This window comes from Leptosomus discolor, chromosome 4, assembly GCF_034619465.1.
Source record: "Leptosomus discolor isolate bLepDis1 chromosome 4, bLepDis1.hap2, whole genome shotgun sequence".
In the NCBI taxonomy this organism is placed as follows: domain Eukaryota; kingdom Metazoa; phylum Chordata; class Aves; order Leptosomiformes; family Leptosomidae; genus Leptosomus; species Leptosomus discolor.
Window position 1 is genome coordinate 22,806,120 of NC_141394.1, and position 15,838 is coordinate 22,821,957.

Below are 15,838 nucleotides of genomic sequence, written 5' to 3' on the forward strand. Positions count from 1 at the left end.
TAATGATAAGAAAAACAGCAAAATCCCTTCCTTCTAGCTAAAACCACCTTGTGGTTTCTCTCCTGAGCTCCAGGGACAGGGGCGAGGGCTGCACTGAGTGACGACTATCAGGCTAAAACACCAGTGCAGAGGGAATCCCACACTATCTTTGAGCAGGACTCGAACCCATGGAAACTGATACCATATTGTCGCTGAAGGTCACCGAGAACCAGACGTTTTACTTTTCTTCTGGACATCCCCAGCCTGCGGTGGAAAGGAAGAGGGGGCGATGTCTTTTATTTAAGCAGACTCCTTGTACCTCATATACGTAATCAAAACTCCTGAAGGCTTTATATGTTGCTCAAACCAAACAGCAGCAAAAATACAAAGCGTAGCGGTAACACAAAAGGGAGACAAAATAAAGCAAAAGAGGAAAAAAAAAAAAAGAACAAACCAAGGGAAGAGCCCCAATCTTGTACCTGATGCGTAGCAAACTGTACAGTATATACATCTTTGTTGTGTATTATCCTCCCAGAAGAGCAAATGAAAAAAACTTGGTTAACACTGAAGGAGGAAAAAAAAATATACACCCTGTATTGTATTTGCCATGGAGCAAGCAACATGTTTATACACTAGTCTCTATAACTTAATGCTGTGTAACAGCATTTTTTTTTCTTTTCTTTAAATTTACAAAACAAAATATCTATCGAGAAATAATCTAATCATATTGCTCTTCAATACACTTCTGTAGACAAGTAAGACTTGAAGTTAAACTTCAGTAAACCACAGCTTTTGGGAGCCCATGAACGGCTACAAAACTCTGCTCAAGTCAGTCCTTGGAAGTATTACCATGTGCTGCTGTAACTCAGTATATAAAGGTGCTATATATATATGTATCTATATATATATCTCTCCCATGTCAAGACAACATGTGGTGGGAAGGCTTGTTGTCGTCATTGCTGAAGCTTAAGAGATGGGCTAACCTCACGTACAGCAGATTCGCTTCCATGTTCCATGCATCTTACATTTACTTCATGAAAATGAGGACACAAATAGGAAGAAAAGGAAAACTTTAGTCAAACACTGCTTTAGAAACGCTGTGGCAGAGGCCAGCGTCCTTCAGTTACAGAAATCACTGAATTTCCCTTTTTATCTTTTCTTTTTTTTTTTTAGTCAAAATAAATCTCAGGGCTAGTGTACAAAGTGCAGGACCGACCCACTTGAGGAAGCGACTTTAAGACCGAGTTACAATGGCACCATCCCATTCACCAACTGGACCTTCATCTCCTGAAGGCTGCTCATTATCTTCTTCTGGTGACCAACAAGTGTCACTCCCAGCCGCCTCAAATCCCTGTGGGAGAAAGCAGACGTTGGTTCCAGGGACCGCTCAGGCACACGCCGCCGCGCACACCACGCGCCGCACATGCCGATGCTGCTGCCAGTGCCTACCTCTTACCATTGGCGGCTCCCAAAGCCAAGTTTAGCCAGCAAGTTTAATTCTCCCCATTTTTTTTAAATTTTGTAACAGCTGACAGCATCTTGGAGAGGTGATGTGATTTGAGCAAGATCACCTCACTGGCCAAGGAGAAAAGCTGGACAGCAAAGTGTCACCATCACCTTTGGCCAAGGACTCTGCTAGGCACGAAAAGTCCTATTTCCAAGAGAAAAGCCATGTAAAAAAGGCTGTGTTGCAGTTTCCTCTTCTCCTGGGGAAGGCTGGTATTTGATCTCGGATATGAGCAGTGAGGAGTGAGGTCAATCCATGCTTCCTTCCTCTTCAGATTAGGCAAAGCCGAAGATACAAACCACAATCCTAGAGCCAGCTCCCACAGCGAGCTGAACAGCAAAAGCCTCAAGCATGGCCACCACCCTGATGACCCCCCAAAGCCAACAGGAATTGGAAATGCAGATCCCCCCTGGACCTTTGCAAGTCTTCCTGTAAACCTACATTTGATTTTTTTTTTTTTGGTGAATTCTACAAGCGAAAGGCATTTGTGTTGAGTCTGTCTACTGGGCTGCCATTACAGGAAAGATGTAAAATAAGCTAAATCTATGTAAAACGCAGGATTAGGAGGAAAGATTGTTTTCTCAGAAGCTCAGCCCTCTAAAATTTAGGTGTATTATTAAGGTAATCACCAAGGTTCACGCTGATGGCACGGAAGAGGCTCCTCCAGGGGACAATTTATCCTATCCAAAGACAGGAGTGGGACACGATGTCCCCTGGAGATAACACAGCAGGACCTTGGGTGATCAGATTCAACGACACATCTAAAGCCACATAAGGCCAAGGGTTATGGCAGGGCACAATTATAGGGATTTCCTTCTAGGGTGAAAAGTGTCAACAAAGAAACTGTAGGAATAAAAGCTCGCAAGAAACATCAAGACAGGTGCATCCACGTTTCCAACACAAGACACAGAGACTGCTAGAGAGGCAGTTTGACTTAGAGGAGACGTACTGTTTTGTCTGAAGACTTCCACTAGAGAAGTATCAGCCCCTCTCTTTCTACCTCTAGGTTGGACTGAAAAAAGGATGTTTTCAACGTAGGGCTCTATGGTCTTACAAATACACACATGAATCCCAGAGCCGCTGACACCCTGTGTGCAAGCCTTTTAGGAGAAAACTCTCCACCGACAGCCAGTGGGACGTGACCTCCTCAAACACGTAGGTACTTTCCGGAAACCACACTGGGGGGGCTGCCGCTTGCAAGGTCTGGGGATCGCCAGCAACACCCAAGAGCCCAACCATCACCTGAGAGATACTGCAAACGTGGCCTACAGCTCAAAGCATGGCTGCGTGCTGCACTGCAGGTGAACATGTGCAATGACCACCAAAACACTGTCACGTAACGTTGTGTGAGCTACCCATGGAGGTGTACCTCTCTCAGCGGTTTCACATTCTGGACAGAGATTCCTGTGCAGATACAACCAACCACTGCTGTCCAAAAATTACACAGATGAACATTGCTTTAAATAAAAAGCAATCTTGAATGAAGGTTGATATGTTAACACATAAGCTGGTTGAAGCCAAAAGCTAGATCTCTTGTTCTCCAAGGATTGTCACGCTTTTAGTCTTTTGATTTGGAAAATACCAGATTTTCTGCTCCAGGCTAAACACTTCATTTCGTTATTGTACCCTTTTTCAATGATGCATCTCGATGATGCATAGGGGAAATCACAATGTAAGGGGCACGGAGCAAGGGAGGTCAATGAGACACATCAGCAGCGCTGCTTACCTGGCAGAGAAAAGGCTGCAGCATCTGCAAAAGGTGTCTACGTTCTCAGGGGGACACGCTTTCATTTCTGCCTCCACTGAATTGTGAAACTAGTTCAGCAAGCCATCTTAATAATGAAGGAAAATGTAGTAATGCTATTGTTACATGCAATTTATTTTATGTACACAGCACAGTTGGAAGTTCACACCAAATATTAAAAAAAAGAAAACAAAACCCAAAACAACGCAGTATAGGACCTGATTTTTAAGAGTCAACATCCATCTTCCCCCTGCTGAGTGCTGCTCTGCTGGTACTGTTTGAAAATTCAGCTTTTTTTTCCCAGGTACCTAAAGTGCAAGCTGAGCTCTTTTGAAAATCCAGCACCACACCTTTCACAGATGTATCATTTTTGATACTCTTATGTGTTATGCAGAAAAAAATAGCCTGAAACTATGAGAAAGGCATGTGCACCTTGGCATTTCACACGCAGCTCCATCAGTCTAATAAAAAAAACCCTACTCGGTACACAGCCTGGGGTTTTTTCCCCTCATAGTATCCCCTTAACTCAACATCCTTGAGGAGTGCCTCATTGATTTACAAGAGAGAAAGAAGAAGAAAAAGGAGTTTCTGGTTTCAATCCATTAGCTGCTCACCAGGGGATCCAGTCTATTTTTTTTTTTTTGGAATATCAAATCCTCTCAAATGTGGAGCCATCAGCCAAAAGCACAGAGAGGGGAAAAAAAACTCCAGTGGGGTCTTTCACCTCCACAAAACGGACCAGAACGCAACAGCTCCTGAGTCAGATGCTCACCTAATATAAAACCAGCAGCTTGATTCAAAAGCTACCTCACGCGTTGCAAAGCCGGCAACAAAACTTTCCAAAAACCACCTAGAGAATGCAGGAGCTTTAATTCCCATTTTTGAAGCGTGACTTACAGCACGTTGCACGCTCTCATGCATCCAGCCCTGAAGGAATTGGCGCAGCCTAAGGCAGAAGCCAATTTTAAACAAAATCGGGTGTGCAAACCAGCTGGTTTTGGGACACAAAAAATCAACTTCTGTGCCAAACGGCTGCAAAACAACTGTTCTCAAGCTCTGCTCCAGAGCTGCCTGGTTCTCGCTACTGCAGCCAACTGGTAATTTCACTGGGCTCAGCTCCGCAGAGGAGGTGTGTGCGGGTATCTGCTGGGGCTCTGCGAAAGAAATGTGCAATTCCCTGCAAGAAAAGGCACAACTAAGACACAGGGGCAAACGACACTTGTGATCAGGATCCAGGCTGCACCTTGCCCTGCAAGCGCCCCGGTGTTGGGTTTTGTGTGCGCCGCTGCAGCAGCGGCACGGGCACTCCGCCAGGCCATGGAGATATGTGCACCCATGGGCTGCGAGGTCTCCCTGCTTCAAAATATTTGACGCCCCCAGCAATGAGACAACTTTTATTCTTGTTTCAGGGCGAAGTTTCCCCTTTTCACTTCTCTTTCATTCACGTAGGGCTGAAAATGGAAACAGGCAGGAATTCAACTCACTTGCCAACACAATACTAAGAGGCTGACCTGAGTTGACCAAAAAGCCAAGGAAATGAAGCTGAAAATTGGTGTTGGCTCATCCCAAACAGCCTGTACACAGCTGCATGCATGCTGCTCTCTTACCACCACCTTCCACAAAAGCCCAGCTCCAACGTGCCAGGGACAAGACAGTATCCCCTTCCATGAAATATCCTCCATTTGCAAGGGTTGAATTCATGGTCTCCACGTTGTAAGAAATATATTTAAAACATTTTATTTACAAACAGAACTACTTACACACCATGGACCAGTTTTTCAAACAGCGTAGACGAGGACTGGATTGCCACATAAAATACAACCCCCCTCACCAGCTGGTTAGTCATGCAAGCAAAAGGGCCAAGTTCCTGAAAGATGTCCACAGCAGGCAGCCATTGACCTGCCACAGATATTTTGTATTTCATCTCCCATCCAGGCCAGATTTCACCACTCTTCTTCATGTGGTGTAACTCTACCATTGCCCGTGCAGACTGGGACTACTCAAGGAGTTAGTCAGTTGTCAGTTTGAATGAGGGGAAAGAAGAAGAACCTCAAAGACCTTCAGAAGACACTAAAGAGAGAGGAATCCACTTGCTAGGGACTTTTGCATGAAGTGAGGACTTAAAAAATTTTTTTTAAGAGTTCATCTGCTCTTATTCATTATTCCCATTCTACTTGATTATGAGATAAGAATTGTTTTGTTCAGGAGCAGATGCAGTATCACAATCTCAGGATTGAGATTTCAGGTTAAGAACAAGCATCTAGAGCAGGTGAACTCTTAAACGCTCTTCAACCGGTATAACTTTTAATAAATAATTTATTTTATTTTAGAAGGAAAAAAAAAATACAATGCAAAGCAACACAGCACATATTATTACAAATATTCAGAGCTCTCCATCTAATAACAAACCACAGGGTGTCCTGAGATTCAGTGAGTACAGATCTTTCAAAAGGTGGAAGTATGTAGTCCATACGGTTAGTAATTGGTCCAGTCAAGGGCCAGACTGAAACTCATGTCATGGATCTATCTATTCTTGAGTATTGTCCTGGTAAAGTTATTCTTGCAGTGGATTGAAAGAGCTCCAGACACACTCAAAGTCACTAGGTGGTCCACAAGTTTAAAGAGCAGGTCTGGTCCACTGGAAAGGTTGCCTTCAAGTCTGATATCCAGTTGGAAAGAGGGGGTGGAGGGTGAGGCTCCACTTTTCACAAGGTGATTCGTCCCTTTGCAAGAATTAGAGCTAAATGTAGAAATCACTCTTTGTTTGAACACATACATTTTCAGGTCTTTGCTTAAGCAGGCAGAGCTCAGGACTTGGGGCGATATTCACCGGTTTTAGCTTTTTAATCTTTTGCTTCCAGAAATTTGTCACTAATGCTACTCTTCTCTGGAACAAATGCATCAAGCCATCAGTTTGAAAGAAGCAGAGCAGTGAGCAGGATTTTGCTTTGCATGCCAGGGGGAGGGATTTAAAAAAAATGCTGAACATATACCATCTCAACCAGGTCCTGTAAAGAGGCCACAAGCTGGGTGCCCACAGTCACCAGTCCCATCAGCGTTATGGCCAACCCCTCCTACAGCGCTAGTAATTAATTTTCAGTAGATTTTAGGAATTTTTTACATTCATCATAATTTTTTCTCTTGCCTTTTCTGGCAGTGATTATCCAGTTCTACTTCTTCCATCTTACTTCCACATCTGTCTCCTACACAGTTTGAATCTGGGGAAGATCATTTTGGATGGTATTTGAAGGCAACCTCTTAAATTGTAAAGAATGTTTTACTGATGACATTTGGGGAAAGCAAGCTACTTTCAGATGTTCAGATCATCTTTTCACCCGATCCCCCCAAGTCCCAGCTCTGGAATATACTGAACAGTTGCCTCTATTAAAAATGATAAGGAACATTTAACCTGAATTCTCCTTTGCAGAGTATAAAACGTTTTGTTGTTCCCTTTCATGTGGAGAAAAAAATGAAAACCTCCAGAAAATCAAAACCCCCAATATATTAACCTTTAAAGAACTTTGCTTGTTCCAGTGCTTATTTTCTGAAGACCCCATGAGACCCTCAGCTGAGCCCACTCGGGAGCCATTTCTCTCCCTTACTTTGTTGATTTTAAGGGCAATCTGCCAGTTTACATCAGCCTGAGAACATGGTTCAGGTCTTCAACACGGGACACCTTTCCTCTTAAGCCACTATGACACTTTCTCCTTTTTTAACAGCTGAGAATCTAGTCTTTTTTTCTTTTTTTACTGTATCTGAGAGGGATGAGATAAGTCTTGATTTGGATGGCGGCTTGGCTTTTTAATGAACGTTCCACAGTTTTCCCAAAAATAGACCCGAGTGGGGTCGAGGCTTCTTGCTAAGCCACGACTGCAATGTAAAGGTGTGTGGGCTGAGCTGTTCAAGAATCAAGCCTGACTCATGCAAGCATTTCTGTTCAAGGAGCTGGGAGGGGCTGGGAATTTATTTATTGGCATGGATAACTAACTAGTTGGAGTTAGTTTCAACGCTTTTTCAGTTTCCACTGAAATGCAAGATGAATTCATGAAAACGTCTCCTTTCAGCTTAAAAAAAAAACCCAAAAAAACAAAAACCCAGAAGCTCCCCAGACTCCCAGGCAACAGCTCCTCTGCACTGCTCTGCTGCTGTAAAAACTTGGAAGAAAGCTGAAGCGGAGCAGCTCAGACATGGTGTCTCCACTGGGACCAGTAAAGGACCAGAGTAGGATGACATTTGTGCTACGGAGAACATACTGGGACCTGACGGAGAGGCCTTAGAGGCAGTTTGCAGCTGGTGAGGGTCAGAGCATCTCCGGCTGCTATAACCTTATTTAAAGACTATTAAACCACCTTGCCTTTCTGGCTAAAACTGGACAAATAACGGATTTCTTGGTTCACTGCCAATCGGAAAAAATATACTGAAGTACTTTTTGGGTAGCCTGAAAAGATTTTGGGGGATACTTTTGAAATCTCTGGAATACCAAAGAGTAAATATAGGGAAGTATTTAAATTTTTAAGTCAAATGAATGAGATAATTTCACAATCTGAAATGTTGCACTCAAGAAAATGGGAGGTTAGGAATTGTTCTGTCAGCAGGATGGAATGCTAAGACTGTTTAAAGCTACACGAGTAAGTGAACTTCTAATTTACTGTCAAAAACAACCGTTAATTTGGGCTCAAACTCAACATTTTCTCTGACCCAAACCAAAGCATTTAACTTCTGAGCATTTCTTTCAGAGCTCTTGAAATTGCATAAAATTCTAAAGAGGAACAAACCAGAAGCTTTTGTGAAACCTAATTTTCGTCTTTGATATGACTAATTCAGCTGAACAGCAACAAGTCTGTGATATATTTTAGACAATCTGCATTTTCTACCAGAACTTACTCTGGTTGTAAGATTGAGGTGGCACAGTAGGGGGGAGGGAATGCTCCAATGTTTTCTTTTTCTCTTAAATTACTGCCACATCCTATCCCTCCTCTTCCCACTCACCCTCTGCTAGGTCTTTCTGCTTCATGGACTCTGACCACCCTGGGGATGGACCTCTTCCTTGGTCAGTGTTTGTAGATCACGAGACTAAATGGAGCCGTGAAGCCTGGTGTTTCTGGGCACTGCCATATCAAATGAGAAGGTAAGGAACCGTGGAGTCCTCAAAAGCCAAAGTAACATGGCACATAATTGCAGGACTAGGCTGGGAAACTGCATGGAAGAGTCTCAGGCACCCAGAAAAAGGATCTAGGTAGAAAATCAGGTACATGCACCCTGACTCCCTAGACAGTCACTAGAGAGCATTTAATCCCTAGCTCAGGGTTTCACATGAATGCCTGAAGATAGACTGGATGAGTCCAGGTGTAAGGGACAAATATTGGTCATCTGAGTGGAGGAGATAAAATCTGAGTGAGAGCAGATACACTCCTACTCTCCCTCCATGTATGTAATGCAAAACTGAACTCCATGGAGATGTTATCGACATCATGTGCAAAGGACCTCCTACCCTGTACGGTGGGTTCCACAGCAGGCCCTACGACAGACAGGAGAAATGCTGCAGTTCTGTGGGGTACGGTGATTTTTCTTGTTTTATTCCTAATCCTTGGGACTAATTCTGGATGCGTACCGGCAATCTGCATGTGGTCAGAGGAGCCATGACCGTCTCCAAAGCAGCACGGAGCATAATCCTTCACATTCTGCCTTAACACCTGCAGTAAACTAAGCTCAAATTAACCCAGCTAGAAAGGCAGGCTTTGGGGTGAGTTTGAGTAAGCGGCAGGAGGAAAGTACCAACCTAATCACACAAACAAGGCAGGCAATTAAAGGTGAAGCATAACAAATCAGCAGCCCTGAGGCATTTACCAAGTCATCTGAGTGTTGTCACCCAAACTGCAGTCATACCCACGTGCGAAAAACACGGACATATTCAGTAGGAAGAGGCTAGGCCAGGGAGCCGGTCCCCTAGACTGGGTTTGCTGACGCTCTTTTGTTGGCATCAGCTGTATCTATGCTTATTTCTGTAAATGTTGAATACTATTTCCACACCTTACTGGACTTAACTGTCCACTTGGTTACATCCAGATGAATTGCGAAACAAGATGGTCCAGTGTAAAGCCAGTATACCTCATCAGAGACTCTAGCTTCTATACATTTACTAGTAGGGTGGGTTTTTTTAATTTGTTGGTAACCCCAAATAATCAATGGCTATTATGTTGAGAAGATGGCCTGGCAATTATTCAAACTCAATCATTGATTTCTGTGAGCAAAGGGGCCAAAGTGCCGGTTGACAATGTAGTGACCATAAGTTTTAGTCTTGCCTGCACTTGTTACCATCAATACAGATGCTGAAAGAGAAACTGCTGACTGAAAACAAAGGGTAATGATTCCCTTTCTGCAGCCTCATGCCTACATATTTTTGAATGGTTTGTCTTCCCCCCTCTGCAATTTCAACAAATGAGCTGAAAATGATCCGGTACAGATTACTCACTCTAGGGTCACCTGAGCCACAGCATCCATCGAACTGTATCCATTCTCCATGAAGATCTCTGTGTATCGGCCCATTTTGATGGCTTCCAGCCACTCACCCACCGACCTGTAGGCACCGCTCCCAACTGGACTGTGCTCTACCAACAGATTCGACACTCTAAAGACAAGCAAAAACAGAGAAGCAAATAGAATCAGTACCGTGACTCAGTTATTTGTGTTTTTATATCACAAAGATGATTCTTTCACTGCATTTTCAGTGATTGTTGCAGCCTAAATCTTCCCAGCAGGCTTGATACGCAATGTATTAAACATACCACTTCACCTGTAACTTCAACCACTTTTGAGCTAGCTCCTGCCATTTCTGGTCCTCACTGCAAGCAAAAAGAGGAGGAGAGGGCTAATGTCCATCCCCACTACCTCTCACCCACAAGCAGGCTCCTCTTCTATCAGGCTCCCACAGCCACTCTTACTTCAAGTCTTTGGTTTCGCTCCTCCTGCTTTGTTTTCCTCCTCCTCCGTTAAAGCTCATAATTAACAAGACAGCCCAGAGCCTGGAAGCCGAAACCCAGATTACATTTCCCAGCAGCGGCCATCAATGGCAGGCTGCTGTTACCACTTCAGGGGCTGCTCCTGCAGAGCCGGGTGGGGATTTCGGATGCAGGCAGCATCTGGCGAGCCCTGCAGAGAGCAGCAATGCTCCAACCGCGCTCCAGCCCTGAGCCCAGAGGCAGACTCCTGCTCCCGCACCCTTGCTCAAGACCTCGTCGCAGCAAGTGCTACCTGCTCGGTTATGCCACGCACGGAAGCAGCAATTCAGGCAAATAATAACCCTTCACTGCAGCAGAAACACCGATACGGTACCTGGCACAAGCGACCCATGCCGCGTATAGGTCCACCACCCTATTAATGATGCGCAGAGAGCAGAGGGGGCTTGTCCAAGGTCAGCCAGGAAAGAAGCTAGATTTGTTCCCTGCTTTGTAAACCAGGACACACAACTAACATAAGCCTTGCATAAAGATTATTACCCACAGGTAAAAAAACGTTTTCTGGGTCAGCCTCTGACAGTGAGAATTACACTTAAAAGACTTTCAACTGGACGGAGAGCTGGGATATTATATTATTATAGCACTTCAGGAATCTTCATATATTTTATGAGCACATTAGTATTATTTGTTTATTTAATAGCAATGCTGAAGGGTCCAATAAAATGTGAATACTTCCAGTACCAAGAACATAATGGCTTCCCATAACATTTTATACACATGAGGAATTCAAAACTCCTAAGTAATCATAATGAGAAGTGGATTTTCATCACTAATGTCAGGAGGTACCTACTGATATGCACACGCTGTAATGTAGAGAGTGACTTTCTCCCTTATTTGCATTAATGAGAATTTCCATAAAGAATACATTACATATATATAAAAAATACTTTAGAGCTGCTGTTATGTGGAAATTATGATTCATTTGGAATTACGATGGTCTGGGCATGGCAATCCATGATTATAGAAACACAGTCCCAAAGCCTGGCTGTTCAGGTGTTCCATTCACATAAATACAGCAGCTCTGAAAAGGTGAGGTTTGGAACTGCATGGACCTGATCATGGAATAAAACATCAACAAAGTGCTTAGCAGCTCAAGGATATGGTTTGCTGCCTGTTTTCCTCTTTTCTGGCATAACAGTTTGGTATAAAAGAGTACACGAACCATCATGCAACAGGCCTGGAAAATGACTGTTCTGAACTAAAAATGAAAGAGAAACCACACATTTTATGCTATTATAAACCTTTTTTTGCAGGTTTGCTGGGACTGACACTACATCTAATTTCTAATAAGACTAATTTCTTCTTCAGATGGTAAATGATGCACGTAAAATAGCCCAAGGAATCTGATCTATTTTGTATTTAAAAATTAACAGGGTTTTTTGTGTTTCTTCTCTTCCAGCGCATGAGATGCCATGCGTGGGGACATGCCAGTACGTGGCTGTGACGTCCAGCTGCAACAGGCGAGATGGGCCACACGCAGCTGTGCAAGACTCACTTGGAAGGTGCAGAGACAGATAGGTCTAAGCTCACAACAGTACATCTGCTTTGGTACACACCACCAGTCTAACTTCATCTTACAACCCTCTCATTTCTGTCCAAGGAAAACGGTGTGCCTTTTTTCCCCTCCTCTGAGAATAAGCTTTTCTGAAGGGTCTCTTCCAGTGTTAATCAGGGGAACTCCACTTCCTTCAGGTGAAGCTGCAATGATTTACATTCATCGCTCCTTCGTGACCTTCCAAGGGGCTGAGTGATTAGCAACACAGATGGCTCAAAAGTAATACCTGTGTGCTGACAGCAAAAAAAGAAAAAGGAAAAAGCCTCTCCAAGACTGCAGTGTGGTGGAGACCCCAATACTAAAACTCACTAAAAAATATTAATTTCTTTTTCCCCACGTGCAGCTTTATTTCTTGACAGTATTTACCTTACTTGTAGCTGCGCAGCTATTCAGATTCATGTTTAATTGCACACTGGCTACTGTATTCACTTAATGTGGTTTTAGCAAATGGTTTGTGAACAGCTTTTTGGGAACCACAGTGATCCTCTTGTGACTACCAAGACTGTCAGAACTGGTGCTGGCGGCTAGCACACCTGGGAATAGTTGTGGGAGGACGCACTTGGACATCCGTGAGCTTTGCACATACCGAGAGTTTCCCCGAGAGACACTCTTCATTTGTATTACCAAGATAAAGTCAACAGGCAGATAATTTGAGCAGCATTTACTATCTACTTCATGCACTCAAGTCTTGCCCTCTCTAACCTTGGGGTAGAGCACAGGTGGCTTTATCATAAACCTATAAATACCACTGAAACTCCTGTTTGTGAAAGACAAGCCACAGTAATTTTCTTTGTGGCAGCAGCACTGCATTTATAGAGTAACTGAATTGCTCACCTGCCTGCCAATTTCAACAGAAAAAGCTGATTTGGGAAAACTCCCCTGGACATAATGAAGCTGGAGTAACATCCACCCACAGATGCACGCAGGCTAAATAATAAGTGGTAATTCAACCCCAGGGGCGGGTATTCAGACAAGGATCTTGCTCTGAGAAATGGCTCTGGCCCGAGTCTGTACCTGCTCGATGCATTAACCAATGTCTTCAAGCTGCTCGGGTTACGGATGAGCTTGTCCAACATGCTGACAATTTCGTCAAACTTGGGCCTGCTGTTGCGGTCCTTCTGCCAGCAGTCGAGCATTAGCTGGTAGAGAGCAGCAGGGCAGTCCATGGGACTTGGCAGGCGATAGCCTTCCTCCACGGCTTTAATCACCTACGGGAGACAAAACTGAGGCTGATGGGTTGCTTTTCTTCCTCTTGCTTTTCTCCCAGCTGCAAATTGACTTAAACAGAGAACTCTGGGACCAGCAATATGACCGTGTAAAATCCCACTGCCCCCCTCAAGCTCTGCACCCAGTAACCCCATTATCCTTCATATTTGCTACAGGATGGGTTGAATAACTTAAATTTTGGTCACTGCAAAGCTAATCTAGAAAGCCAAGGCACTGCTTGAACCAGGGGGCCACATTGCCAGGTCGCACTTGTTCAAAGCTCAGCTGAGGTCTGTATGTTATATACTAGGAAACTCCCAGAGCCTACCCTAAGTCCACGAAAAGCAGCCTACAGGCCTTTCTGGCATCCTCCTGGATTGCAGTGATTTTGTTTATTCAGATGTTGGCTTTTTTTTAAATGAAAAGGCATGTGCTAGACCACAAATTTGTATTAACAGTAATAAAAGTCTGACTGTATTTCAAAAGAGACTTTGAATGCTAATTGATGGATTGATTCAAGGCAGAGGCAGAACAACCATCTCGTATATCATTCAATACCGTCTGGGTCTAGCCGTTTCTTAGCGTGGCCACATTTCTGCCAGGCATTTAAAATGTCAGCCCAAGGGTATGTAAATTAAAACCAGGGGAGGGTTCTTGCACTGATTTCAAATACAAACCTTCTATGGTTTTATATCTAAAACGAGTGGTATGCACATGTGCCGCCTGCCCTCTTGAAAGGCAGAAATGAATAAATGAGGGCAGAATTGAAGAAAGCAACTTGTTTTCCCCAGTTTGGGACAGATTTACATCAGAGCTCCAAGCCCAGCAGTTCCCATTTTGAATCATTACAATTTTCAGGAGAACACAGCTTGCATTTCAAGCCACAAGGGTCTGTGTCTGCGCCAGGAGAGTCCCAGTGGCCCATCTTCACACCCTCTACTCCCAAGACTCCTTGACCAAATGGAGCTGGATGTAGCTATTTCCTACGTGGAAAAACCACAGCGCTTCACTGTTAAGACTCCAAGGACTGCCTCAGATGCTATTCATTCTAGGTACTATTTTTTGTAGCTACAGGCAAAAGCCAGACTGTAGAGAAGACTGACAATTTGAAAACATCTTGTGTTTAAAAAGAAGGCTCTGTGGTTAGCATGGAAGATGTTTCCTTGATCTTTAGTCCCTATACAAGCAGCACAAGAAGAGCTGCATCAGGCTGGCATTATGTTTCAGAAGGCTCCAAAATTCAGGACTGCATGGATTGCTTTCAAATTGTTCTCCACCACAGGGTTTTTTGCCAAGTGGAAGAGTCCCTGGAATGAGCTGGGCTGGCTGAGCAGCAGTAGTGGGAGCCTCAAACTCCCTAAGGACATACCCAGTAGAGAAGAAGTTAGGTGAGGCTTTCTAATCTTCTCCACGGGTAGCGAGCAGGTCTGAAGATCTGGCCCACAAGACCTGCAGACCTTTTGCACCCATCTAAGATGTCATCTGTCAGCAGAGCAGTTGCACCACTCTCCACCCAACCTGTGCTTGCAAAGCAATCTTCTCTACGGCCTGGCTTTTGCCTGCAGCTACAAAAACCAGCCCCACCACACTATGCTATCTTCACCATCCATTCTTCAAATCATGCTTTTCAGCTGGTCCTTGATACCAAATCTGCAGCTACCGTATAAAAAAGCCTCAGTGTGGCACAGCCACGAGAACTTTATTTGCTGTGTCCATGTTTATAACAATAATGGATCATCCTCCAGCTGTAGCAGAAAGAAAATAGTAGCAAGACATGGAGCAGACCATCTGGCACCAGCTCAGAATATCTGAACTACATCTGCAATGGGGTTATGCACGTTTGATATTCCTGGCAGTAACATCACAATCAATAGTGTTAACTCAATTTACAGGATGTCGTTCGTTCTGGTGATACAACATAAATGGTATCAAAATACTGCAAGGAGCTAGGATGCTGAAATACACTCTTGCATCTGAAGGTGCCTTAGGGGTCTGGCAATAAGAGGAACAAAAGAAAGAAATAACAAAGACCGAGTCACTTGTAGCCACCACAATACTTAGAAATGAAGAAAATGGCACATTCCTTCCATTCATTGGTGCGTACTGCTTTGTAAGACTTGAAAAGCTAAAATTTGCACCCCTAAGGAGCCATTTTTGTTCCTGTTCCTCTTCTGGACAAGCACTACTCACTTACAGACTGGGGTGGCTGAACTGGATGTTTGCGAGAGGACGATTTGGGATAGTTTGTTCCAGTAAAACAAAGCAACACTTTTGGCTCTCTGTGTTTTCATAAAACCACCAGTCTGAAGACTAAAAAGCAACCACTGTGATCACTCAGCTTAGCAATCTGGTGTAACACAGGCCACAGCCTTATCTTGTGGTAGAGTCAAAGTATATTTTTAGAAGGCCATCCAGAAACCAGCACGACTTTAAAACGTGGTTTGTAGCCTTTGCAGTTACAATGCTGCCTGGTCTACTGCACTGCACCTCCTTTAAAGAAATCTGGACGTAACATGGTGAGAATCGTTTTATCACCGACTGCTTGCAAGCGATGTGCTTTAATTACAAGCCATGCAACAAGAAACTTTTGTGCAACAGGGTCTGAAATTCACGTGAGCAGAGCCCCCTGCTCCTCTGCACGAAAGCCAATGCTGTATCTAACACCACTGATTCTTCTGCCAACACAAGCAGGGGAGGAAGGAAGATGAGGAGGCCTTCAGAAGATGAAAGGGGGAGACATAAAGCACACGAGAAACACGGCACAGCACTAAATTAAGTTTCCTAGCCCACCAGCATCCAGGCACTTGCCATCTGCACACAGGCAGAGAGGT

The 15,838-nt window shown here is 44.1% G+C and overlaps 1 protein-coding gene across 6 annotated transcripts in view; it reads right to left on the reverse strand.

Annotated features, from left to right (window-relative positions):
• Positions 1-1,224: 1,224 nt before the first annotated feature.
• The window catches only part of EPHA5 (EPH receptor A5), a 203,288-nt gene continuing 188,674 nt past the window's right edge, over positions 1,225-15,838 (reverse strand). For 4 of the 6 annotated variants that reach the window (XM_086464672.1, XM_086464678.1, XM_086464676.1 and 1 more), the window contains 3 exons: positions 12,816-13,009; positions 9,703-9,858; positions 1,225-1,330 (listed from right to left, as the gene is read on the reverse strand). In XM_086464672.1, the coding sequence (XP_086320798.1) occupies positions 1,225-1,330; positions 9,703-9,858; positions 12,816-13,009 (456 nt within the window). Of the gene's footprint in view, positions 1,331-5,753; positions 5,971-9,702; positions 9,859-12,815; positions 13,010-15,838 lie in introns of those variants that run through there. The other 2 variants (XM_086464675.1, XM_086464673.1) reach the window with 1 other exon arrangement.